General features: G+C 46.9%; 1 protein-coding gene across 1 annotated transcript; it reads left to right on the top strand.

Moving 5' to 3' along the window:
• LOC142765755 (hemaphysalin-like) lies at window positions 1-22,007 on the top strand. Its single transcript, XM_075867339.1, has 4 exons — window positions 1-153; window positions 4,093-4,119; window positions 7,717-7,905; window positions 21,751-22,007. Exons 1-4 carry the CDS (start codon window positions 114-116, stop codon window positions 21,975-21,977), a joined length of 483 nt encoding a protein of 160 aa, XP_075723454.1. The 5' UTR covers window positions 1-113; the 3' UTR covers window positions 21,978-22,007.
• Window positions 22,008-24,753: the final 2,746 nt, after the last annotated feature.

Genomic DNA, 24,753 nt, shown 5'->3' with positions numbered 1-24,753 from the left:
TCAGCCAATGGTTTAACGTCCAAGCGAGGACTCTCAAGCGGGTATATACGTAGGAAGAGGCACTGTGATGATACAGCAAATCAGTTGGAACGATACCGGCAGCAAAAGGCGCAATGATGATTTTTGTATTGGCTGCAATTCTCGCATTAAGTGGTGAGTAACGCATATGTAAAAGGAGCTGTTTTCGTAAAAAGTTATGTTCTGTTTTTAGAAAGCAGCCTCTTTAGGTTATGGGAACCATAGCTTTGACCACAATTTATTGCCACCAAATTACTTGTCAAACTTGGGTATATAGGAAACCAGCAGTCATCCGAAGGTTCGCGATTAAGAAAGAATAATATCAACTGCTGGGCTTTCCTTTACCAAAAACTTGAGCCATGATATGATTATCACGCGCACCGCTATCAAGAGCTAAAAAAACTGATACTTCGAGGTGCGCCCGAAAACAGGATTGAACCAAATTGATTTTATTGATTGATATGTGGGATTTAACGTCCAAAAACCACCATATGATTATGAGACGCTGTAGTGGAGGACTTCGGAAATTTTGACCAACTGGGGTTCTTTAACGTGCACCCAAATCTGAGCACACGGGCATACAACGTTTCTGCCTCCATCGGAAATGCAGCCGCCGCAGCCAGGATTCAAACCCGCGACCTGCGGGTCAGCAGAAATTAATTTTATTACGGTAGAGGGAAAGGTTGGCGCTTAAGTATGCTCATGCATGATTTTGTATATCTTCATGTATATAACATTTGCAGTTGGGGGTGGGGGGGTCGTTAGCTTGACTAGGCTTTTTGCGGGGCTCCTGTCAATATTTATCCAGTTAAATCGGTTCTGCACCATCCTACCCAGGAGGGGAGATGTTGGTAAGGTAGAGATTTTTTCCGGAAATTTTCAGTTTTGCTTGTTTTCATACAGGCACACAGACAAACACACGAATGAACAAGGAAAAGATTTAATGAATTTCTCTCTCCCCAACCCCCCCCCCCCCAAAAAAAACTGAAAATAAATTGGCAAACCTTTATTTTGAAAATATTCTTACTCTTAGGGCTTCTTTTTTAGGCAACAAGAACGTCTGCTTTGCCGTCAGTAAATTTTTTAGAGGAAAAAGAAGAATGAATTGCTAAGTTATTCCCAATAATGTTTTAGACCTGTTCGAAATAATTTGATCGTATTGCATATTAGAATTCTATACGTATACAGTCGTTAGACGATCGTTTCACAGATGTTTAGTCATTTAAACTTTACAACATTGCCTTATTTTTAACCGCCGTTCAAACTGGCCAAGCCTCCGCAGTGGGTACGAGCCACTTGCAAACGATTTATCCAGCAAGCAAGTTTGCTCTAAGCCACGCAAGATTTGACTGCGAAACTGGAAGAAATGTGCTTTGCTGTTTTTGTGTTGATTTTCAGCGTAGTGAGGTTTGAGTTGAACCACAGAAGGTCACAGACATGAAATGAATGATAAAACTGCAGAGACGGAAACTTGCGATGAAACCAAGCGTTCACACACAAAGTGGTTCTAAGAGAGAAAGGAAGAGAAAAAGTGAGCCCCGTAACTGTCTGCTCCACGGAGCGACACCTCAACAGTAGCTCACAAGGCATGGGGGTGAGGAGGGATTAAAATGATAGGAATAAAGGTGTAGAGAGAGAGAAAGAGAGATGAGGTAAGCGTGAGAGCGACGACATATCGAGGGGATAAGAGAGATAGGAAAGATGGAAACACGGTTACAGGAGTCCGAGGACGGGGCACCACTTGCGAGATTGTCGGCGTCAGGAGATGGCGTAGGGGTAACCCAGTTGGCCAGAGCTACGCTGCCGTCGTCATCGGGGACCGGCGTCAGGAGGTGGCGTAGGACCAACCCAGTCAGCCAGAGGTGCACTGTCGTCGGAGATCGCGAGGGCACAACCGGTCGGCACGGAATCCAGCGCGCGAGTCCCAAGCGTCTATACTTACCATATATCTATACGGGCAGGCCATGGTTGGTGTAGGCCTTCAATTGCATTGGAGTCTTTGCGCAAGCATCGTGGGTGAACTGCTGTCTTCTTCACTTTTATGGCAGCAGGAGGAATTGTAGAATTCACCCAACTTCTTTGGCACACACCCACTTATGATCATGATAGTGTCCTGATAGGCCACGCACATTTTTTGTGGCACGTACTCGTTTGGTGGGCTTACACTGTTACCTTCCTAACCAATGGACCAGGACGGAGTACTTTTCCTACGTCTGTTGCACATACGTGATAGGCCACGCAGGATATGCCACACAAATTACATCAGCCCTAAGTAGATGCAGTGTTAAAAAAAATATCCGGCTATGCACCTTCTGCTTTGCACGTTCCACCATTTTTACCACTGTTGGTGGTATGGATTTCGTATACAACGATACTACTTGAATAGGTACCGAGGAATGGTAGGAGTCGCCTATTTCGCAGCGAAAAATCACCCCTTAGAATCTCGCGCTAATGTACCATGCAGTGAAGGCAAGGCAAAGGCAAAGTTCACACAAATTTGTGCTGGTTCGATTCGAAAATGTTTTTCTCGCTGAAAACAAAATCACTCAACTAAATGTATTTTATATTAAAACAACGAAAGATGCCACATGAATATTTATAAGTGTCATGTTTACTTGGATGGCTACATTGCAAACGTGAGCCCACAATATGGCCCTAAGTAACCCCCCTCCCTTGTCATCAAATTGCAACAACGTTTCCGCTTCATTCGCTTCCCCAGTATTTTTATCATGTAGTATACAAACTTTTAAAGCTAGCCATTGGAGTAAATTACTTGCAGGAAAACATGTGCTCTTTATGAACAGCGTTAAGCATGTAGCAATTCCTTTTGCTTCATGAGGCAAAAAATTTAAAAATTAAGGAACTATTCTTTTCGCCAAATATCCGTGCCCTCAAATTAATAAAACAAGTTGTAGCATGGTAATGGCTGAAACCAATAACGTTACATAGATTAATTAGCACGACATAGTTTTGCTTTTGTGTGGAAAGTTCAAAGCACCCTTGAGGCGTAAAATGTTTTCACGACTACAGTGCTTCAGTAACTCTTTCTCACAATCGCATCTGCCCGCATATATTTTTTTTCAACCTAATTAAACATGTTGAAAAAGCACCGAGCCTACATGATATGAAAAACTTCCAAATATTTTGGCAAAACACAGCGTTATGCGATCTTTTGAGACATGTCTGCAGAAATACGCAGAAATTTCTGTAGTCTTCGCGTGTAATATTTCGTCACGCAACGTGCATTCATAATATTACATGGTGAACATGAATGAAGTGTATTTGCAAAGTGAACACCTGAGTGTTAAGATGGATTTGCTTTGAGGACCATTACGAGTAAAATTCTGTGTATATATCTGCAGTGGACTTTTTACTCTTAGAGACTTGAACCATATGCGTGCTGTATACCTCTCAAGGAGAAGGAGTAGCCGGCGCCTAGTTTGTGCGCCAACATCTCCTTATATCACGTCAATTAAAAAAAAAAAGCACCGTTCTGTTTCTAATCTTTTTGCCTTCTAATATATATGTAAGAGCTAGCTCTGTTTAAACACGTTGTCTAGGCAAGAAAATGCATATTGTTTTATTCTGAATGCCGAAAAAGCACCTATTTTTAGTTTAGGAGGAAAAAGTGACCTAGTTGGAGATTCCAGTGAACAACAACATGAGCAGAAATTGCCCGAACACAAGTTGCTTAGTTTACTCTGGATTAAAATGTGAATACCACGACTTTTTCCTCGCCCTCAATATGTTTCAAGGGCCACTGCGAAAAGCACTAACTAAATTCGAAATTTTTTTCACACACCATAGGACTGTTAGCGGTAATCTTTGCGGAAATTTAACAAAAGAATCGTACAACCACTTCTATAACATTAGTTATGCTGAAGTTTTCGGTGGTTCGGTGGTCCCGCCTGAAACAGCTGGTACGTTGTGGATAGGCAAGTAAGTACGTGTAGGACATTTTTCATAGGTTACTACTCTACATGCACAGTAGCACCTGTAATATTACGTGCTTTCAAAGGCGCGAATTTTCCTGAAGTTGAGTAATGCAGCTGCACTTGCCTGATTTTATTTCAGGTGTTGGATTCACAAGATGGCATAAAGGTGAGTTAACCAACGACTAGCCGCAAGGGCGACCTGCGGCTAAAGAGTGCCATGTCATATGATAGTGAATTTTCTGTATACCCTGTGTGAAAGTACCAAATAAGTATGCCATCGCTGAAGTAACTTTGCTGTATAGGGGCTTAAAACTAGGTCGTTGTAAATTGTGTCAATTATCATACAATTAGAACTATGATACCGATTGCTTAAAAAAACTTCTACTACAAATGGATAATCAAATAAAGCCAATGTTAGAGCACTAGTTCTCAAGAAGGCCTTTTAAGTTATGAAGGAATGAGTACGTACGATAAAAGTGTTTTTTTGTTGTTGTTTTGCTATACAGTTTCCCATTGCTAAGTCACACTGTACAGAAAGTGGCCAGGCCTGATAATATGCAACTTGTTTGCCTCCTCGGAAACTTTCAAGATTGATTTGAAATAAGAACACATTGTAACTCAGCAAGATTGTTGGATGAACAGGGTGGGCTCCCGATATACCGGACGAAACCAGATTTAAGGGGGTGTTTCTATTTGAGGGCACTGGATGAGAACATGTTGGACAGTTAGGGCGCTGCAACATCCGTCACATGTCGGGAGATCACTTGCATTAAGGAGGTAACGTGTTCTACAGGCATGTCCTGTATTTGAACAGCTAGAAACACTTTGATAAATGTTGATTTTTTGGATAACCGATTCCATATTTTGGCTTGATTGTATACAGACAATTTTGCACTTCATGATCGCACTGCTTTTGAAACATTCACGCAACGCATGCCGTAAAAAGGACTTCAGGTTTGTGCGAGGGACAGCCATTTGACAAGAAGGAAGAGAATACAATTTTATTGACACAAAAAAGGTCACATAAGGGGGAGGGGGATGAGTCAAGGATACTGCAAAGCTAGGCTTTGCGCCGCTGCCGATTTGGCTGTTGTGGGATGCGATAACCCCATGGGCGAGATAGCAAACACGGAGAGAAAGAAAGAAATGGACAGGAAGAAATAGAAAGAGAGATATTATGGCGAAAACGTTTCTCGGAGAGGCGATACTATAACTTGGGTACCCGTGACTCGAAAGCGAGTGTGGTAACCACTCGGCTGTCCGGGAACGCTTGCAGAGCTTAGCGTTGCCTTGCGTGGTACCTTATATAGCGAGAGTGAGGAAAGGGCAGTGAGGATAAAATGGAGGGAAATGAAAAACGGTCAAAAACCTTTCTCTCTATTCCGGGCTTTAGTCCGGAATAGAGAGAACGAAAGGTTTTTCGAAAGGTATTCCGGGCTAAAGCCTGGAATAGAGAGAAAGAAAGGTAGAAAATACAGGAAAAGAAACAAAAAAAAGAGAGAGAGAGAGAAATTTCGAGAAAGCGAAATGAATGAAGACGCAGTAGGATATGCGGATAAACGGAGACAAAAAGAGAGAAAAACGCAGATGTGGCTTGCACCGAGCTGCGCGAAGCTCAGTAAGCACTGGAAGCTTGATTCAATGCTCGAAGCTGATCGTACTCGTGCTTACGTTTACTGCTATTGCTCGAACTTTTGCATTAACATGGCTTTAACCTGGCTGTAGCAGTGGTAAACTTTTTCTTCAGCCTGCCTGTAACGATGTTGAACTTCCACTTTATCTCAGCTTAAACTTGGCAGGTGCTGCCGCTGACATTCTCGCGCAGCAGCAATTAAGCCTTACCGCACAGGTCGCGGCTCCTCCGTGAGTGCGATTTATCTCCGGACGAGCCATGGCTGCGTATGGTTACGTATGAGTTGTACCCTGGCTTTCATAACCACCATGTACCACTTGACAGTGGTGTGACTGTGGGACGATGACAACGCCCACGCCATTTGTGTGCGGTTCCAAGCAGGTGGCACGGCCGGTCTTTCAGATACCCGTTCCATCAATACACATACTTGCTCTATGCTGATGACTGTTTTCTTATAGGCCGCCCAAATTTACGCCACGCATACCCGTTTGTAGGGCTGATTGCTGCATTGTTAATGTTTAGTGGAAAAGCGATTAGTATTTGGAGCCACCCATTTTTTGTGGCGCACACGCATGTATGATCATGATAGATTTTTTTTTCTTTTTGGTGCGGTTTGAACAAGAAACGATTTGCCAGACAAGCTCCCTGTTAAAAAAGAGAAACAAATAATGCCGCCTAGCCCTTGCCGCCCAGTTCTTAGACAATCTTTTTTTGTGGGTGATCGCCTTCGAGAAGAGGGTCATCATAAGCTGCACAGTCCCTTCGGAATTGGCACCTCCAGCACAGACAGACAGACAGACAGACAGACAGACAGACAGACAGACAGACAGACAGACAGACAGACAGACAGACAGACAGACAGACAGACAGACAGACAGACAGACAGACAGACAGACAGAGGGACAGAGGGACAGACAGACAGACAGACAGACAGACAGACAGACAGACAGACAGACAGACAGACAGACAGAGAGACAGACAGACAGAGAGACAGACAGACAGACAGACAGACAGACAGACAGACAGACAGACAGACAGACAGACAGACAGACAGACAGACAGACAGACAGACAGACAGACAGACAGACAGACATCGCTTGGACAGTCCTCTCAGACAAGACGAGTGCCTGATTGGACATCACTTCGAAGTTAATTGGACTTTTTGGTGATGTCTATGATAGAGTCATGGGTGTGGGTTACCCTACATGCGCGGCAAAAATACCGATTGATTTAAGTGGAGCCTCAGGAAGCATTGGTGGTAATTGCATATTTAAAAAAAAAAGTCTATAATGTAATGGTCCCTACCCGAATTCGTTAGTGTGTTGAACCACGTAGTATACTCGCAAGAGGTCGATTCGATAGTTTACGAAAACAAAAAATGTCACACTGCAGAAAGTATAGCGCTGCTAAAGTGATGGAAACCAGGTAGGAACCACAAGGACATTCTCCAGAAGCGGATTACGCGCTTCCTCTGCCAGTTATTCCGTACTAAGGGACAGAAGACGCTTAGTATATTGCATATTACATAACAGCTTAGCCGTAGATGAGCGTTGAACAATGGAGTTACGTGGATGATGTACACATGATTTTACCTTCAAGTCGAGTGAACAGCATAATTCTGAAACAACATGGCAAGTTGGGCTAATTGGTACGTACACACACTGAAGAGAAACAGCGCGCAGAGAAAACATACACTAAAATTTAAAAAAAAAACAGGGCTACATTCACAACCGACTATCTTTACATTAGGAGTCGTGAGCACCGCGCGCTGTGTGCCTTCCCCCTATTTACCGTCTACGATTTTTGTGTGCATTTTTTATTTATTTTCTGTATATTTGACCAATTTAAATGTAAAGATCATTCGTTACTTAACGTACAGACTTTGTAACGTAGAAGTCCTGAATAAGCCTACAGCAAGGCTGATACTTGGAAGTTTGACAGGATTGAGCTTTTTCAAGGTACTATATGCGTTGGAGAGTTACAGACTATGACTCGGTAGTCTAGGCGGGTCCATACGAGACTTTTCGATTACGATAGGAGCCGCGATATTCTGGTGTGCTCTTTGAACAAGAGTTATTTTCCTCCTTTCTTTACTTGCTTTTTGCTACTATATTACGGTCTTTTACCTAGGTTGGGAACCACCTGAAAAATGCCAAAAGCCTATTCTTGAAGCTGGAAGTACGTGCTATCGTGGTGGAGCTTATGAACGGAGATGGGGATACAACTTTTCGAGCAAAGTATGCGTTGAGTTTTGGTCTAACTGCAAGAAAAATGGAAACAATTTTAGAAATCCAAAGGAGTGCCTAAAAACCTGCCAGCGTAAGTAAACGTCTCTAACATATAGTCAACAAAATTTTGTAGATTCACTTACAATTTGCACCAGTATTTTAATTTGAAAGAAAAAAAAACGTGGCTTATCCTTCTGTCGTAGAAATTGGTATAACGTGAAACTGAAACGCGTTTTCGCAAAGGTAGATGAGCGTATCCCGTGACTCGTTTCACCACGAGGGTGAATCAACGAATGCTATAGCAACGAATTCTCTTGTCACGTGAAGAACGGTAAGCAGCTCGAAACTTGCAGCGCGCACCACCATGAGAATGCACACACAAAATGAGCAGACAGGCAATGAACGTGGTCTAACAACTGTCACAGCTGGACACAAATCGTGCTGTTCAAACGCAGAGAAACACACACAAAGCACACATGTAGGACGAGCGCAAACATCTGGCACTTTGTGCAAGGGAGCCTACATGATAACTTTTTTAGGCGGTCATGTAGGCTCCCTACTTTGTGTGGGGGCAGCGTGCCTCCTTCGCATACATGGCGGCTAGAGCAAGCGATGAGACCTTCATGCAGTCTTTAACCACTATAACTTCAAAGCAAACTAGCGGCGGAAACATTATACGTACAAAACTCTCTGATCACAAAAAAAAAATGGCGCCGTATCTGCATGTAATGTGCAAATGTCGAAAGACGATAGTCTTGCGTGTGCAGAGAGTGAACAAGACATTTATTTGATGTTTTGCGCAAGAAAATCGGTGAATGGTATTGTGGAGGCGCTGCGTTGGAGCGCATCGAGCGTGCAGCGGAGGCGAACGAGTGCATCAAGTCAAGTCACACATGAGACATAAGCGCCATGTGGCAGTGTTTTAGAGAACAAAGCGCGTGGCTCTAAGACTGGTGAGCGCGCCCATCTCAGAGGTGATAAAGTGTAGATCGCAAGGCGACAGGTAGGTGCCACCACCGTCTCGTTTTAGCAAAGCGTTGGAAACACTCGTGCTTCCGTGCAAGCGTTGCATGGTCAGTGCACCATGATAAGCGCTACGCTCCTTAAAATTACCAATGTATACCTTTTCTAGTGAAAGGCTCACATACATAATATAAACGTGTTGTTATGGGGCCCCAAACATGCGCAATAATTGTTTTTTATTGGACAATTGCACAAGCATGAACGCTCAACCTTGAGCAACATAACTGGGCGCTGCGGATGGGGTCGGCCGTTTCAAATACCCAATGTCGCTTGACAAACAAATAAATGAACAGACAGACAGACGTACAGACAGACAGACAGACAGACAGACAGACAGACAGACAGACCAAAATTTTTGCGTCGAAGGTCCCCAAGAAAGACTATCGTCTAAAAAAAAACGTGCGCCCACGAGCTATCACGCCCTGTGAAGGCGCACACGCATCGCAACGAGGGCGACGTTTGCCTTTAGAACGCGCTTTCCCCGCCACCTTGGCGCCATCTCGCTAGTGATAACAAAAATGCACCAAAATCGCCTAGCTCCGATCATAGAGTTCCCTAAAATTAACTAGAGGGGACTCTGTCGCTGAGATCGTTCAGCGACCATGAGAATGATGGGTAGTACACACATTTGCCTAGTCTTGGTGCTTGCGGGCGGCGAATCGTGCTTGCGACTTCGTTCATTGCTGTATTTCGAAAGCAGGATTCAACCCTTTTAAACTTCGGGACCTGATTTGGAAAGGTAAGTCCAAAAGAATAAGGTGGCGATGCGCAACCGCTGAACATTTGCTGGTTTTTGTTTCGTGAGAAAACAGTTCCAAGCGACACGAACACACACGGAGCCAAAAACAGGCCAGAAGTACGAAGATTAAACAAATCTGTGTACTACCCATGATCATCATGCTCGCTGCAGCACCGTGCGTTGTAGCACGCATAGAGACTAGCGCCAGAGTTCTCTCAAGTGCATATTAGGAAACCCTATGGCTCCGAGGACAGCCAACGGTGTATAGTGTATATGAAGAGCTCCCAGTTATATGGCGTAAAACATACTCTCTGTGGCTTAGCGGTTCCGCATTGCAGAGCGAAAGATCATATGACATCTCGCTCCGCAGCACGCCCGACGATAGAACATTTAGGTGGGAAACACCTTAGGATCTAGGCTTTTCCGTTGCCCATTGTGTATTGTCCTTTGCCCGACACAGCCCACGCAAGGTACCCACAATACGCTTAATTACCGTATGTCCGTCACGGTACAGTGATGCAAGGTACTCACTGCAGTACCGCCGTAACTTTCATGAAATAGGGAAGCACCCGGTATACCAATAGTCATTCTGTAGATAAGCGAGGTACCCGCTACACATCTGTAAGGCATTCTGTGCACTTTGTGCTGTGGCTGATAATGACAAGAATACACGTTTCGGAGCACACATTCTCTTTCTGCCATAGATGAAAACGAACGTGGACATGTTCTCGCCCGCGCGAGGCAACGTCAACGCAGAATAAAAATGCCGCCAGCATCTTTCCACAGGGGAACTCGAGTAAATGTATCGCCGACTGGTGGGGCTATCGCGTGAATGTTTGGTAATTGGGTACGGTATTGGGAATGCTCAAGTTATTTCCTCTTTACTATTATTATTCGTTTAATGAAGGAGAACCGTTGCATTCAACGTCAAGCGAAAGACAAGTAAAGACGCCCTTGACTGAATTCTGAACGCGCCATTCAGTGCCTAAATATAAGGGGTGGCCAGTGAATGGTAGTGCAGCTCGAGCAATCATTTTTTAAATGCGAATGCATTTCTTAGTTGCAGCATGTCCGGCGTCTGTCGGTGTCTGCACCTCGGCAGGTCTTCTCTCAGCTCTCATTTCCGTTCCAATAGCAACAGCTGTGGGCGCGGGTGCTTATCGTCGCTAGCAACTACAATGTACCAGAATGGGGCAGTGTGCTCACTGAAGGGCGAAGAGTCACGCACTTCATGTCGTCGCCGACAGGCGGAGTGGCTCGCAGTGTCATTTGAACCTTTCCGGCGGGTCGAAAGGCGCGGCTATGGCGCATGGCTGCTTTGCGCGTAAGAAAACTTATGCCACGTGTGTAAGTGTTTGTGGTGAAATAAATTAGAGCCATCGTGATTGGCTTACGTGAAGGGGGGGGCGGTGATGTTTTAAGCGGCTACTGAATGGATGAATGCCACTCCACACAGCCGCTGCAGGCACAGCGTGTGTTATGAGAAGCATTTCATTTTTTATCTGTTGATTTATACGGCGTTCAATGTTATTATACCACTGTAGCAATAACAGCAACTTCACTCCCGCCTGTCGAGCCCCACTGTGAAAATAGGAACGCCTCATTTTTCTATTCTTTTTATTAGCATATATCAGCGGGGCTGATTGGAACTATCGGAATGCTTTCTTCACGAATAATCCATGAGTGGAATCAATTGGCATTGTGATAAATGTATCCGCATCGTAATCCTAAGCTTATTAATTACACATGTAGATCATACGAGGTTATCAAGACCGGTTGGACTCGTAGGCCAATGTGGTACCAACGAATCTAATGAAAAAAAATATCTATGCGCATAATTATAATGAGTACATAACAAGTAAAATATATATCACGTGCGTCCACATATTTTTGCTACACCATAGAAATAATTTCCACCAGTTTTTCAGCCGCGTCAATACAAAAGGGCACGGAGAAACATGCGACAGCATAAATTAAAAATGCAGGAAAATTGTCACTCGCAGTCAAAGAATAAACAAATGCAACACACGTGAATAATCATCTGCTACTCGGCCACAAAAATAAAAAAATGCAAGGAATATCTATTGTAATTCCAAAGCTTAACAGAACAGCCAAAGGCCGAAGACAGAAGTATTGTTGTTGTGACCCTCATTTAAAAAAAAACGATCAATGCACGCGCAATAAAGAGTCTAAGAATATATGGTTCAAGGCGAGCATCAACTATAATCAATATAGAAAACAAAAATTAGGGCAAAAGAGTGAGACAGACTACACAAAACTACCCTGAAAAGCAAATTTTGCGTCATTTATTATGACTAGTTGCCGTAGGTATTAGCCAAAAGCTGAAATACAAAAAAGGCCAATCTCGAAATGGTTACTGATCGATTTCTCCAGCTAAACCAAAGCATGATTATGGCTTTGCGGCCACTGCCCTCGTGCTTTCTTTTCTTGTTTTCGCTTGCTTTATTTTATCGTACTTGATACTGCGGTCACTCCCAGATGGGTCCAGCTCTTTTTGTTGTGAAACACTGCCCTGAAAATTTCTCTGCACGTACGTGGCATGCTTTGTGTGCGCAACCACCGGAAGCTCTAGAAAGTGTGACTTTTCCATCAAGATGCAGCGGCAGACCGTTTTTGAGACAGTTGCGATTTGCGGATAGACAAAGATATTGCGACGAAGTCCTTTACACGCCTTTATTAGGCCTGGAAGATGTGGCCAAAACAGTCACCTCCGAGGCACTGAACCGACTCAAGAGCCACATCCACTAACGATGAAGAGGAACTCTAGTTGGTGATAGTTTTGTACAGGTGATGAAGAAGCGTGCTTTAAATGCCCACACTAATTACCCGCGCATGAGAGCGGCCATCCTGGCCGCAACTTATAGATGCGGAAAACGCCTTTCGAAAGACTTCGTACACGAGACATGCACTGTCTCGGTACCGCGACAGCGTCGGTCACTTGGAGCAATCACAGGTTCAACGTGATAATTAACGGGCGAGGTCTCCTCTAAGACTGTGTATGGGCTGAGGAACCGAAACTGAAATTTGTCGCACAATCCAGGAGTGCGAACTGGTGTCCGGAGTAGCACCTCGTCACCGGGGTGGAAGGTCACAGTGGTGCGAGATGTGTCATGCAGACTCTCCACAGTGTTGAGTCTGGCGAGCTGGCGACAGTGATGGAGGCGATACACATAATGTTCACAGGAGGATGCAGATGGTGTAACCGGGGATGTCAAGAACTAGACGTCCAGAAAGGAAGATGGCGATCGGCCATAGACAAGGTGGAATGGTGAGTAGCCAGTTGCGCGTTATACGGCGGTATTATAAGCGAACGATACGAACGGCAAAAGCGCATCCCAGTTGGTGTGGTATGGCTCAATGTACATAGCTATCATGTCGGACAGAGTGCGATGAAAGCGCCCAGTGAGCCCGTTGGTTTTAGGGTGATAGCTGGAAGTTGTCTTGTGGCTAGTGCCGGAGGATTTTAGCAATTATTCAAGAATTTGCGAAAGGAAAGCTTTTCCACGGTCACTCAGGATGACACGAGGAGCACCCTGATGCAAGATCAAGGCTTCAAGCATAAATGTAGCCACGTCAGAGGCGGAGACCGAATGCACGCAGGACGTTTCAGCGTAACGTGTCAAGTGCTCGACAGCTGTCACTATCCATCGACGGCCACTCAGAGTCGTGGGAAGGGGACCATATAGATCGATGCCAACGACTTCAAATGGTGCCGATGGACATGGAAGTGGTTGCAGCTCTCCGCATTGAGGTGATTTCGGAAGCTTCCGGCGCTGACAAAGATTGCAAGAGGCGACGTACTTTGCTACGCTGGCGGACATCCCTGGCCAGTAGAAATGACCTTTAATGCGATCGTTCGTTTTCTGGAAACCAAAGTGACTAGCAGTCAGGTCGTCGTGATAGGCCTTAAGAATATCGGCTCGAAGAGAACGAGGCAGAACGGGCACCCAGCGTTGACCACCTGGGTGATAGATGTGATGGTAAAGAACGCGGTTATTGAGCTTGAAATTCCTGACCTGTCGCTGAAGATGGGCATTCGGCGGTCGCGATTGCCCCTGAAGTCAATCTATGATGCGTCTACAGTAAGCGTCAGTGAGTTGATGCGTTATGATGGAGCCGTGGTTGTCAGGTGGGATCTTGTCGATGACGGCTGCGGATGAAACAGATGTGGAAGGACTATCCAAGAGTTCATCGCTGAAGTAAGTAGCGGAAGCAGTGGACAGCGCCGTAGGAAGTGGGCAGTGAGAAAGCGCACCTGCGTCCTAGTGCTTTTACCACACTTGTAGGTAATAGTGAAGTCGTATTCTTGAAGACGTATAATCCATCGACCAAGGCGCCCTGACATATTCTTGAGTGTGGAAAGCCAACATAGGGCATGATGGTCTGTAACTACGGTAAAATGACGGCCATGTAGATAAGGTCGAAATTTCTGCACTGACCACACGACAGCTAAACACTCCTGTTCAGTAATGTAATTCTTCTCGGCATTCGTCAGGACGCGGCTTGCATACGCAACGACCCTTTCACGTGATGATTCATCGCTGCCGTAGAATACCTCTGATTCCGTGACCGCTAGCGCAGTATGCAGGAGTGTGGGTGCTGTTTCATCGAAATGGCGGAGTACTGGTTCAGATGTGAGGGCGTTTTTCAGATGACTAACGTTTATTCGCAGGCAGGAGACCACTCAAACGAACACCAGTGCCGAGTAATTTGTGCAAATGTGGCGCTATCGAGGCAAAGTCTCGTATGAATCAGCGGAAGTATGAAGCCAGGCTAAGAAAACTGCGTAAGTCCTTGGTCCTTTCAGGACGAGGAAAATGAAGAACGGCCGATATTTTATCAGGATCAGGACAAATGCCATCCTTACTCACAATGTGGCCTAACACTTTAATTGTCTTGCTGGGGAAACGGCACTTTTCTGTGTTCAGCTGAAGGCCAGCCGTACCCAGGCACATGAGGACTTTGTCTAAACGGTGTAAGTGTTGAGAGAAGGTTGACGAGAAAACAATGATGTCGTCCAAATAGCACAGGCAAGTTTTCCATTTCAGGCCACGCAAAATGGTGTCAATCATGCGTTCGAAAGTTGCGGGTGCGTTGCAGAGGCCGAAGGGCATTACATTGAGCTCGTAAAGTCCGTCTGGTGTCGAAAATGCCGCCTTTCTTTATCGTCCTCATGCATTGGTATCTGCCAGTATCCCGAACGTAGATCGATACTCGAGAAGTATTGAGCTCCCTGTAGGGAATCCAAGGCGTCATCTATACGTGGCATAGGGTATACATCCTCGCGCGTGATTTTGTTTAGCGCCCGGTAATCTACACAAAGTGCACAGAACCGTCTTTTTTTTCGAACTAAGACGACAGGTGATGACCAAGGGCCAGCAGAGGGGCGTATTATGTTCCGTCTCAACATGTCGTAAACATTTTCTTCAATAACCTTTCGCTCAGCTACTGATACGCGATATGGCTGACGACGAACGATTGACGTACCCTCCGTTTCGATGCGCAGCGTGGTGACGCACGTCTGTGCCAATACGGGTGAATTGACGTCAAACAAAGCTTCGGGCTTAGTCAGCAAAGCAAACAGTTGTTGAGTCTGTGAAGGGGTCAGGTCAGAGCTGATGGTAGTTTTGAGGGTGGAGGTGGGTGGGGAACGTGCAACAGGAAGATCTTCAGCAGAAACGAATGACGACAGGAGCGCCTCGCCGCTCCTCTCGCCATTCACCCTTTCTCCTCCCTGCGCCCCACTCTCCCTACCACTCACTCGCACGTATATATAAGGTCCATTCAATTCACCTACACCAATCGGAACCAGTTCACAGCTTTGCGTGTGTAGTTCAGATATTGTGCAGCGCGTGTTCAGTGGTGCACGCACAGTGCGACACCCGAAACGAATGACGAGGTGCCGATAAGATGCAGGCCTTACTTCTGTTCGCTTAGTTTACATCGTTCAGCTAACACTGACCGATGGAAAACCGCACATGGGTGCAGTTGTAAAGAAAGCCCGCGAAACGTGAAAAAGAAGCCGTGTGACGGACCACGAGCGCACTACTATAGTGCTGCCATAGGCTTTCTTTACAACGCGGAAAAAATAACAGCGCTAGACGTATCGTACAGGAAATAATTTAGTGGTTTCTGAAAGTGCTCTACATCTCAGAGTTCATATTTTGGGTTTACAGCCCATAATTTAAAAAAGAAATTGGTAATGAGTCATTATTATTTGATTAGTATGGGGAGAAATAAAAATTGCCCGAGTACCTTCAGGCTAGTCCGAGTAGCGCGCGCTTGGTTCAATTCGCCATGGAAGTGTCTTTCATTTTCAAATTCTCAGCTCAAGTTATGTGAGACACGTGCCCTGTATATGAAGACGCAGTAAAGAAAAAAAAAATCCAGAGAAAAAGACTCCGGCGCGCGGAATCGAATGTGGGACCTCCTTGTCGTGAATGCGAGGCGCTAACCACTGTGCCCCCGAGAGGTACCTTCATCAACGTTCAAATAGCAAGCTATTTATATTGCCACATGCGTCCCTGAAAAAAGATGAAGGCGACAGTGCATACGCGCATCTGGACGCTTTTATGCAGAACGCAACAACGAGAAAGACGAGGAACTCTCTGGCGCGCGGTATATAAAAAGACCGACCCGCTGCTGCTTTCTCAGCGTCTTCAAATACGACCTCTATCTTCACGTCGCGACACTGGTGGAGGTGCTGGGGCCTGCAACCTGATGCAGGAAAGCGTTGTTTGGGGCCATACACCCAGTCCGGAGCCTCAACATCTTGTTACGATTCCAGTATACTGATTTAGCCTGCGCCTACTAGGCCTAAGTCCAGAACTCTTGACTGCATCTCCTCTTACCAACATGGCGGCCAATTCAACGTCTGCGAATCTTCCTTCGGCCCAGACGACTCATCCTTATCAGGCAACTTTTGAGACTCCTCGTGTTCCCGAAGTCTTCTGTGGAGAACCCTATGAAGATGTCGAGGACTGGCTCGACCAGTTCGAGCGGACCGCTGTGGTGAATCGTTGAAGCGTGCAAGAGAAACTTGGTCGTGGCTACTTCGCAATAGAAAATAGCGCTCGCACATGGTGAGAGAACAGGGAGCCTACTTTCCATATCTGGGACAATTTCCGCCAACAGCTTTTCGAGACGTTCCTGAGTGCGGACCGACGGGATCTCGCTCAACAGATGATTGAAGCCCGCGTGCAAAAGCCGAACGAAATCGTGGCCATGTTCGCTGAGGATATGGCCCGTCTATTTCGCCGCGCTGACCCCGACATGCCCAAGGCGAGGAAAGGCCGTCACCTGATGCGGGGAGTTAAGGATTTGCTTTTCGCCGGCCTTGTACTAAATCTGCCTACAACAGTGGATGAATTTATCAAAGAGGCGACTGTCATGAAGCGGGCGCTCCGGCAACAATGCCGCCACTTTGACCGCCTGCCCGACCAAACGCCTGTTGGTGCCACCGCTCAAAACGCTGCTGTTTCCGAAAGCTCTTTACGGCAAATGATTAGGCAAATCCTGCGGGAAGAGATGCGGGCCCTCGGCCTTCTGTCTACCGAGCCTCCAATTGCTTCTGTTGCGAAAATCGTGTGCCATGAACTACGGCAAGCCTTTCCATCACCGGCACCACCACCTGAACCACGTTCATTGACCTATGCTGATGCCGGCCGCCATCATTCGCCTGCCCCAGAAGAAGCGCCCTTTCAGCCACGGCCCTTTAGCGGCGAGAGACGTGAGACCACGTCAAAGGCGGCCGTTAGGCCGTGCCGATCTCGCCACTTTATTCCACGCCTGAAGCGGAGCCGCGGCGGCTGTCATCGTCCGACACGCCAGGTGCGCTAGCTTGTTCTCATCCTCGCGCAGCTCGAGCTAGCATCAGCTGCGCGAGAGGCATGGCGCAGTGATCAAGAAATGATGATGGTGATGATGGCACTGCAGGGCTCCCCCCTTGCGCTTTGCACAATTTGAAGGCATATGAAAAAAGAAAGAGCGACAAACGCTATATACATGAACGACAATTCATAAAGTATTAATTTGGGAAGTCCAGGTTGTCAACGTTGATGGGCCATCGGTAAGCACGGGGTCTTCAGGGGGCGACTCTGGGAGAAGTGCAAGCGACGAAGAAGGAAAGGCCGGGTCGCTGTGGTCGCAGACAAGCGGTTCTCACGATGACCTGGTCGGGCAGACCGAGAGTGGACCATGTGTCAAGAGGCCATGCCGCTAACGTCGGCAGAGGGTCGGCAGTGCGGGTTATGACGTTGGGGTCGACGCAACACAGACCTCAAAGTCGTGCGGCGTCCGACGTACCGGTATGGATAGACGTGCCGACGGACGTGGAAACATGTTCAAACAGTGGTGCACGGTGGGTAGTCGGGTACACGACAAGTAGTGGGGCATTGCGTCGGACAGGCCGAGTAGGTGCTTGCGCCGTCTTCAGGGCCGGGACTGCAACTCGTGGCTGCGTAGCAGGGCGGCTCAAATGGTGCCGCAATGTGTGACGCCAAGCACGTTGTCGTCGTCGACGTAGGGTCCCAAGTGGTAGATATGTATGGGATATGGGCGTTGTCGCGGTTGTGAAACACAAGCCGGCGTTTTGGACACGTGTCTGGTTGTTGCCGTCTGGCGTCAAAGGCTCCGGGGAATGGCGGTGGTGGAACCCAGTCAGCGTGGGCTTGGTCGGATGGTTGGGCGGGACACCTGGCTCGTGTGATGACCTGCGGTAGTCCGCGCACGAGCGTTGGCGTGCAAGTCTGCATAACTGATGGCTGCCTCTAGCCAACACCCCCTAGATTGCTCCACCGCAGGCGTAATATCTCTGGTGAGCCCTGACCGAAGCATACCAAGCACGTCGTCCTCAAGCGCGCCAGTCATAGTTGCAGCGTCTTGGAAGTTTGGCCGAGGTTGATGGCTGGTGGCTTTAACTTCAGTTGCGGGAGACTGCGAGGACGATGCTAATCGTTGCTGGCAGGACGCGCAGAGCGTTGAGGCTGGTAGAGAGAGTCCCCTTCGGACATCGGGGATGGTGAAGATTCCGCGACCGGGAGGTGAATAGCGGGCGTGACAATGCCTGTAGTCTTGGTAGACTCAGGGGCGTTCGGCGTTATTGCTGTCGTGGAGCCTGACGCGTCAGAGGTGTTGAGGGTCATTGAGGTCGGCGAAGACGAGTAGGTGGCGTGCATGCCTACAGTATCGTCGGCCAAGGACGTTGAAAAAGCGTACCTCGTGGCTGACTGGTCGCATGCAGAACGAATGTTCTGTACTTCGTCGGATGGGCACTCGGACGCGGGACTGGCGACCCTAGTGGCCGGGCGAAAGGTTGTAGGAGATGTAGCCAGGGAAGTGAAGTCCTGGTCGAGGTAGGGCTCCGGGCTGCCTGGTACCGCTCGCTGGGGTAAAGGGAAAACCTGGAACTCGCGACTTCCCGGAAGTGGGCGGTAGGTTTCACCGTAGCAGGCAAGCACCACAGCGCAGAGGTCGTAGAAGGGTCACAGGATGGAGGACGACTCGGCGGCTAGATGACACAACTCAACCGGGAGGGTGTCCAGCAGGACAGCGTGCATCATCGGCTGTGCCTTGATGCCATTGACCGCGAGAATGGCATCGAACCGCATAAACCACGCTCGGGGGTAGACCGGGTGAAACGGCGGAACTGGAGGGCAGAGTTGCGGAAGCATGGTAGCGGGCCGTTCGGCGAAGGGCGTGTTCTCCGGGTCACCACTTTAGCGGCGAGAGAAGAGAGACGTGAGACGACGTCGAAAGCGGCCGACAGGCCATGCCGATCTCGCCACTCGATTCCACGCCTGAAGTGGAGCCGCGGCGGCTGTCAGCGTCCGACAGGCCAGGAGCGCTAGCTTGTTCTCATCCTCGCGCAGCTCGAGCTAGCATCAGCTGCGCGAGAGGCATGGCGCAGTGATAATGAAATGATGATGATGATGATGGCACTACAGCCCGTTACCCTGCCTTGGTGGCAGAGGGAACCTGTGCGGTGACCACCAGTACGTCGGACCGACTTGTGGTGCACTGCCGACCATCGACCCCTTTGTTTCAACTGCGGCGAACCAGGCCACATCTCGGCTACTGCCGTCATCGAGAAGCCCGGTTTGTAAACTGTTCTCGTCCCGTTTCATTTTATTTTGAAGACCCTCGGGACCATGGTGCTGATCATCTGCCAACCAACCAAGCGTCTTCACCAAGTCGTCGCTGGCGGTGTCCCTCACCTGCACGAGGTCAGAATTCCCCGAATCGCCAAAGATACGCTGACGCTGTGAAAAACCGCTCCCAAAGCCCGTGCTAGGGAAACTAACTGCCGCGACCTCCGGGGGCAGGGTCCCGAGCCCCACAGTGGTCACAAGCCAGCCAGTCGACGGCTGCGGTGAAGCTCGAACTGTTGCGGTTCTGTCGTTAGTAGATGGTTACACTCCGGTCTCACTTGGCAGTATAGCTGGCTCACCCAGCACCTTCCACCACAACTGTGACGATGAAACACGTTTATTTACACTATGAAGAATGATTGTGAGAAGTACAGCTCAGAGCCAAAACAAGTCACCGAGCTGTGCGTGAGTCAGACCCGCCTCGTATTCGTCCACTTCATGCACCCACCGATAGGATGTTTTACATGAAACATCCTATCGGTAGGCGCGTGAAGAGGACGAGAACGAGGCGGCCGGAACTAACCCAATCACAATGCCACGTGAACTATATCACGAGTCTGTTTCCGAAGCTGTAACTTGTACGCTGGCCGTGGACTGCGCCGGCAGAAGGGCATCTTTAGATACAATCAGGTTTGCAGTCTGAAAGTCAGGCTGCTGGGTGACAGTCGACAATAGAACCTCACTTGCTCCGTAATCAAGGGTAGCACGACACTAGCAAAACGTCTATGTCAAAAAGTCTATGTCAGCGCTCTGTCTCGTCTCTTCTCCTGTCCCCTCCTGTCCCATCGTTTGCGCTGGTAAGCATTCTTTATCATGTTATACCAACACACTCAATCCTACTGCCTCTATTCCGAGGATAACGCCATGCGTTGATTGAGCTAGTACTGCGAATTTACCCTCTCAATTTCTATGATTATTACCGCAAATTTTGTGCGTTTTTTTTTAAATAAAAAGGGATATAGCATAAATATTCACGTCTTACAACATTTCTACATAAATTGCACTCAGCAGTGTGCTGGATTGGGCCGGTTGGTGCTGCATGGTAGACGGCGACTAAAACATATCGAAGGGCGGGACGATCAAAAATGGAAGAGAAGCACCAGTGCCGTGTTTGCATTCCCGTTTCGTTCATCCCGTTCTTCGCGCTGTTTTAGTTGCCATCTACCGAACCGCCTTCAAGCTAATAATTAAGAAGTTAATTCTTTTTGCGAAATGCTCTTTCTTGTGTAACGTTTCTGTGCGACAAACCTTTTCTGCGTCGGCGTAGAGTTCGTTTGCGAAGGCAACAGGGAAGTCACTGTCGTATCATTTGCATAAAATACGTGTACTTTTATAGAAAGATACGCTTTGTATTGTCTATAGCCATTGTACCAATGTGTATGACGGATATGACAATGGCTGCCTGATTAGGAAATAAAAATATTGAAATTCAAGCGTGCCACTAACAGGAATGCTTGGTTCCTGTGTTTTAAAATGTGAACACCCAAATACTTTCTCTAATAACAGAGAGCTACTGTTTAACTGTTGAGTAGTTTTGCTGGAATAGCCTTTTTTTGGACAAAGGAAAAGAGGCGCAAGCACCAAAAGAATATTCAGGGGCCTCGATTTGTTGAAATTTGTGTTAAGATGTGTATTTAAACCTTCGTTGCACCATCATAATTACCGGATATTGTAGCTACAACATGAAATAATCTTTAGGGCAAGGCGACACACGGAAGATAACTGAAAACACAGTACGTGCACTCCCTTCTCGTCCTCGTGCAATTTTGAGCTTTATATTGCTTCATGTCTAATCAAGGCCGAATTTCTTCCGTTCTTACTTTTACCACTGGTGCATCATAAACATAAAAACGTGAGATAAAATGGGTGTCAGATATATTTTGATACAGCTGAAAGGTATCATCGTGCTGGTGTGTAATAAAGCACACTAATATTTGAATAAGCGTTAATATCGCTTATGGTATAACGACAATGTCATGATGGCACCTTTTTTTTTTTTTTACAGCCGACTCGCAGTGCTTGAAAGAACCAAAACCCTCTTGGCCTTATTTTCCGAAAATTTTCACCCGCTACTACTTCAATGCCACTTCAGCGGAATGCAAGGCGATAAAAACTAGTAACTTCAGAGGCACCAGTAACTACAAAAACAGATTTAAAACAATGGAAGACTGCATAGAGCATTGCATGCCCATTACCATTCAAGAAATCACGCATAACTCGCTTAACTACTGAAACCAAATAAAATATGTTTTAATGAAACTATCTACATGTTCAGGGCCTGACAAGCAGCGAAGGAAAGTACTTTAGTGCCATACCTTTAGCTACCTAGAACTCTGAGAAAAGTACCATTGTGCCAAAATATTTCTGGTATCGTACATGCGAGATTCTCGGTATGGTTACAAGGCATGCCACAGTGAACGATGTAGCGTTATTCTTGACCATCTCGGCGTTTTCTTACGATGCGCATCACTGAAAGTTATCATATACTAACATGAGTTCACATCAAGAGAGACACACATTTGCGCGAACTTATACATTGACATTCAGGTCAAAATTTATATATGCAACAGAATATCACGCGCATTCACAAACCGACTAGTACTGAGATATAATTTCTTCATTGTGAAATGCAGGGAATGTATACGCAAAGGCAGTGCTGCAAAGTCGATGACAAAAAAAAAAAAAAAACTTGACTACACAGACAACTAGCCCCCCACAAGCTATACTGAGTGAATGTGTAGCTACGCATTATAATTATATATCTGGGTATTCGCGACCCAATAACATGACATAATAATAATAAACAATTATAATATCGGTGGCTTACGTTCCGTAACCAATATGTGATTATGAAAGACGCCACAGTGAAGGGCTCCGGAAATTTTGACCATGTGGTGTTCCTTAACGTGCACCAACATCGTACAGCACACGGGCCTCTCCAATTCCACCTCCAGCGAAATGAAACTGCCGCGGCCGGGATCGATCGCGTAACATTGAGGTAACTAGCCAAGCACTGCAACCACAGTTCGACTATGGTGGACCACAAACATAATGTAAAACCTTTGTATACGAAGCAACTAGACTTATAAATAAAAGTTCCATAAAGTAAGTAACCGATTACATTATTAATTCCTCTAATATTATATTGACGCAAGGCAAACGCAGTATTCAAACTACGCGCGCTAGTTCGTGCGCCCCCCAAGAGACCAGCGGCTTGATGATGAAACAAGAAAAAGCCGTGACGGCGCTCGCCTCCTCAGCACGGCATTCTGACGATAAAGAAGTGGTGCACCACTCGAGGGTTTCTCGGAGATTGATCCTTTTTTGCTGCTCGCCTGTTAGAGACGCGGCTACATTTTCCTTTACTTTTCGGGCACAAGTTCGCCCCAATAAACAGTTATTCGTACAAAAAAAAAAGGATCAATCTCCGAGAAACCCTCGAGCGGTGCACCACTTCTTTTTCATCAAAATCCCGTGCTGAGGAGGCGCGCGCCGTCACGGCTTTTTCTTGTTTCATCATCAAGCCGCTGGTCCCTTGGGGGGCGCACGAACTAGCGCGCGTAGTTTGAACACTGCGTTTGCCTTGCGTCAATATTAACTACAGAAGTTAATTAGAATTATCAAAAAGTAACTGAGTAATTACAAAAATGTAATCAATTACTTTTGCATTGCTTTCATTGAATTTTTTTTGTTTTTCTAACACACACACATACAAACAAGTTCACTCTAGTGGCAATTAATTGCTTTGACTTGCGCGGTGGAGGTCCGGAGGCTTGCGTGAAGGCCTGAAGGCTTACTTGGCGTCAGTGATGAAATGTGACGAGTTGTTTTCAACAGGAGTTGCTTTTCAAAACCGTGCTCACCGATTCAAGAAAGTTTCCTCGTTAAAGGGACACTGAAGCGGTTTCGCATTCGCGAATCTATTGCTATTTCGGTATCTGCGACTTCTTACAACATGCCTATGATGGTTTTTCTTGCGAATTTTCTATTAAACAACGGCAGTGCAAACAAGCAAACTTTGACGGAGGGAATGCCCCAGAGCGCCGTGAAGTGGCGGAGCAAGGGAGAGAAAGACCAGTGAGGCGGTGACGTCAGTAGCGGGATCGAGCCGAGCCGCTGTGGGCCCCTCAGCCCGTTAGCTTCGGAATTGTGTCTTGTTTCTGGTGCGATGTGCGGCCCAGCGAAGCATCAGTACTGCCAGCTCGCAGGGATTTCCTGCCATTGCACCGTTATCTTCTTGTGATCAGATATTTTTGCCATCTGACATTAACAGTTGTGTTTGTGTGGAATCGAACTCGAAATGGACTCGCAATGCCGCCTTACTGCCCGGCATGTGGCTACCGCATTACTTTCATTTGCGATCAGGTCCGTTTACAAAAGCTCCTTCGGGATCAAAAGATGGCTGCAAAATGGGTCGCTGCAGTAGTAATGAGAAAGTTGAAGCCTACGAGATAGTTGCCGGTATTCACGATAAAGTGAGTGCGACAGAACAGCGACACGGTGCATTCTGTGTTTCCGCCACTAAGGGAATCCGCGCGCCCACAACAGGTTACCCTCGCGAAAAGAAAAACAGAAGCAAAGGTGTAAGACTATACACTTACACACCATAGCAGCGCGTAGTTAGTGGGCGAGCACGCGCTTATTGCAGCCGTGATCAGCTCACTGTGCTTCACCGCTTCACCGATGCTCACTTCGAATCTCTACGGAAGGCGTGGATCGGGAGCCGTTATGCAGACACCGTTCATCATAGTTTCTCTCGATCTGAGACCACGTAGGCTGCGATCTCTCTGTTGCAGCGGCAGCTCGCAATCGCCCCTCTGAACAATATTTATCACAGTTAGTCTTCACCACCAACGAAAGTGATCGTGTAATACATCCAATTAATGAGAACTGACCGACAAGTATGCCAAAGAAAGTATAGGGGAGATTATCAGAAGTCATTGTAAATGTGAAGAAACACAAGTGGATGAACAGATAACTTTCCGTGGACAGGCACTGAATCTGAAAT

The sequence above is a fragment of the Rhipicephalus microplus genome, chromosome 6 (assembly GCF_043290135.1).
Source record: "Rhipicephalus microplus isolate Deutch F79 chromosome 6, USDA_Rmic, whole genome shotgun sequence".
In the NCBI taxonomy this organism is placed as follows: domain Eukaryota; kingdom Metazoa; phylum Arthropoda; class Arachnida; order Ixodida; family Ixodidae; genus Rhipicephalus; species Rhipicephalus microplus.
The sequence above is the reverse complement of the archived record's forward strand: the minus strand, read 5'-3'. Positions and strand labels throughout refer to the sequence as shown.

Coding starts and splice junctions, on each gene's coding strand:
- LOC142765755 (XM_075867339.1), top strand. CDS start 114: ATGATGATTTTTGTATTGGCTGCAATTCTCGCATTAAGTG. Junction 154..4,092: donor TGCAATTCTCGCATTAAGTG/GTGAGTAACGCA, acceptor ATTTTATTTCAG/GTGTTGGATTCACAAGATGG. Junction 7,906..21,750: donor GTGCCTAAAAACCTGCCAGC/GTAAGTAAACGT, acceptor TTTTTTTTACAG/CCGACTCGCAGTGCTTGAAA.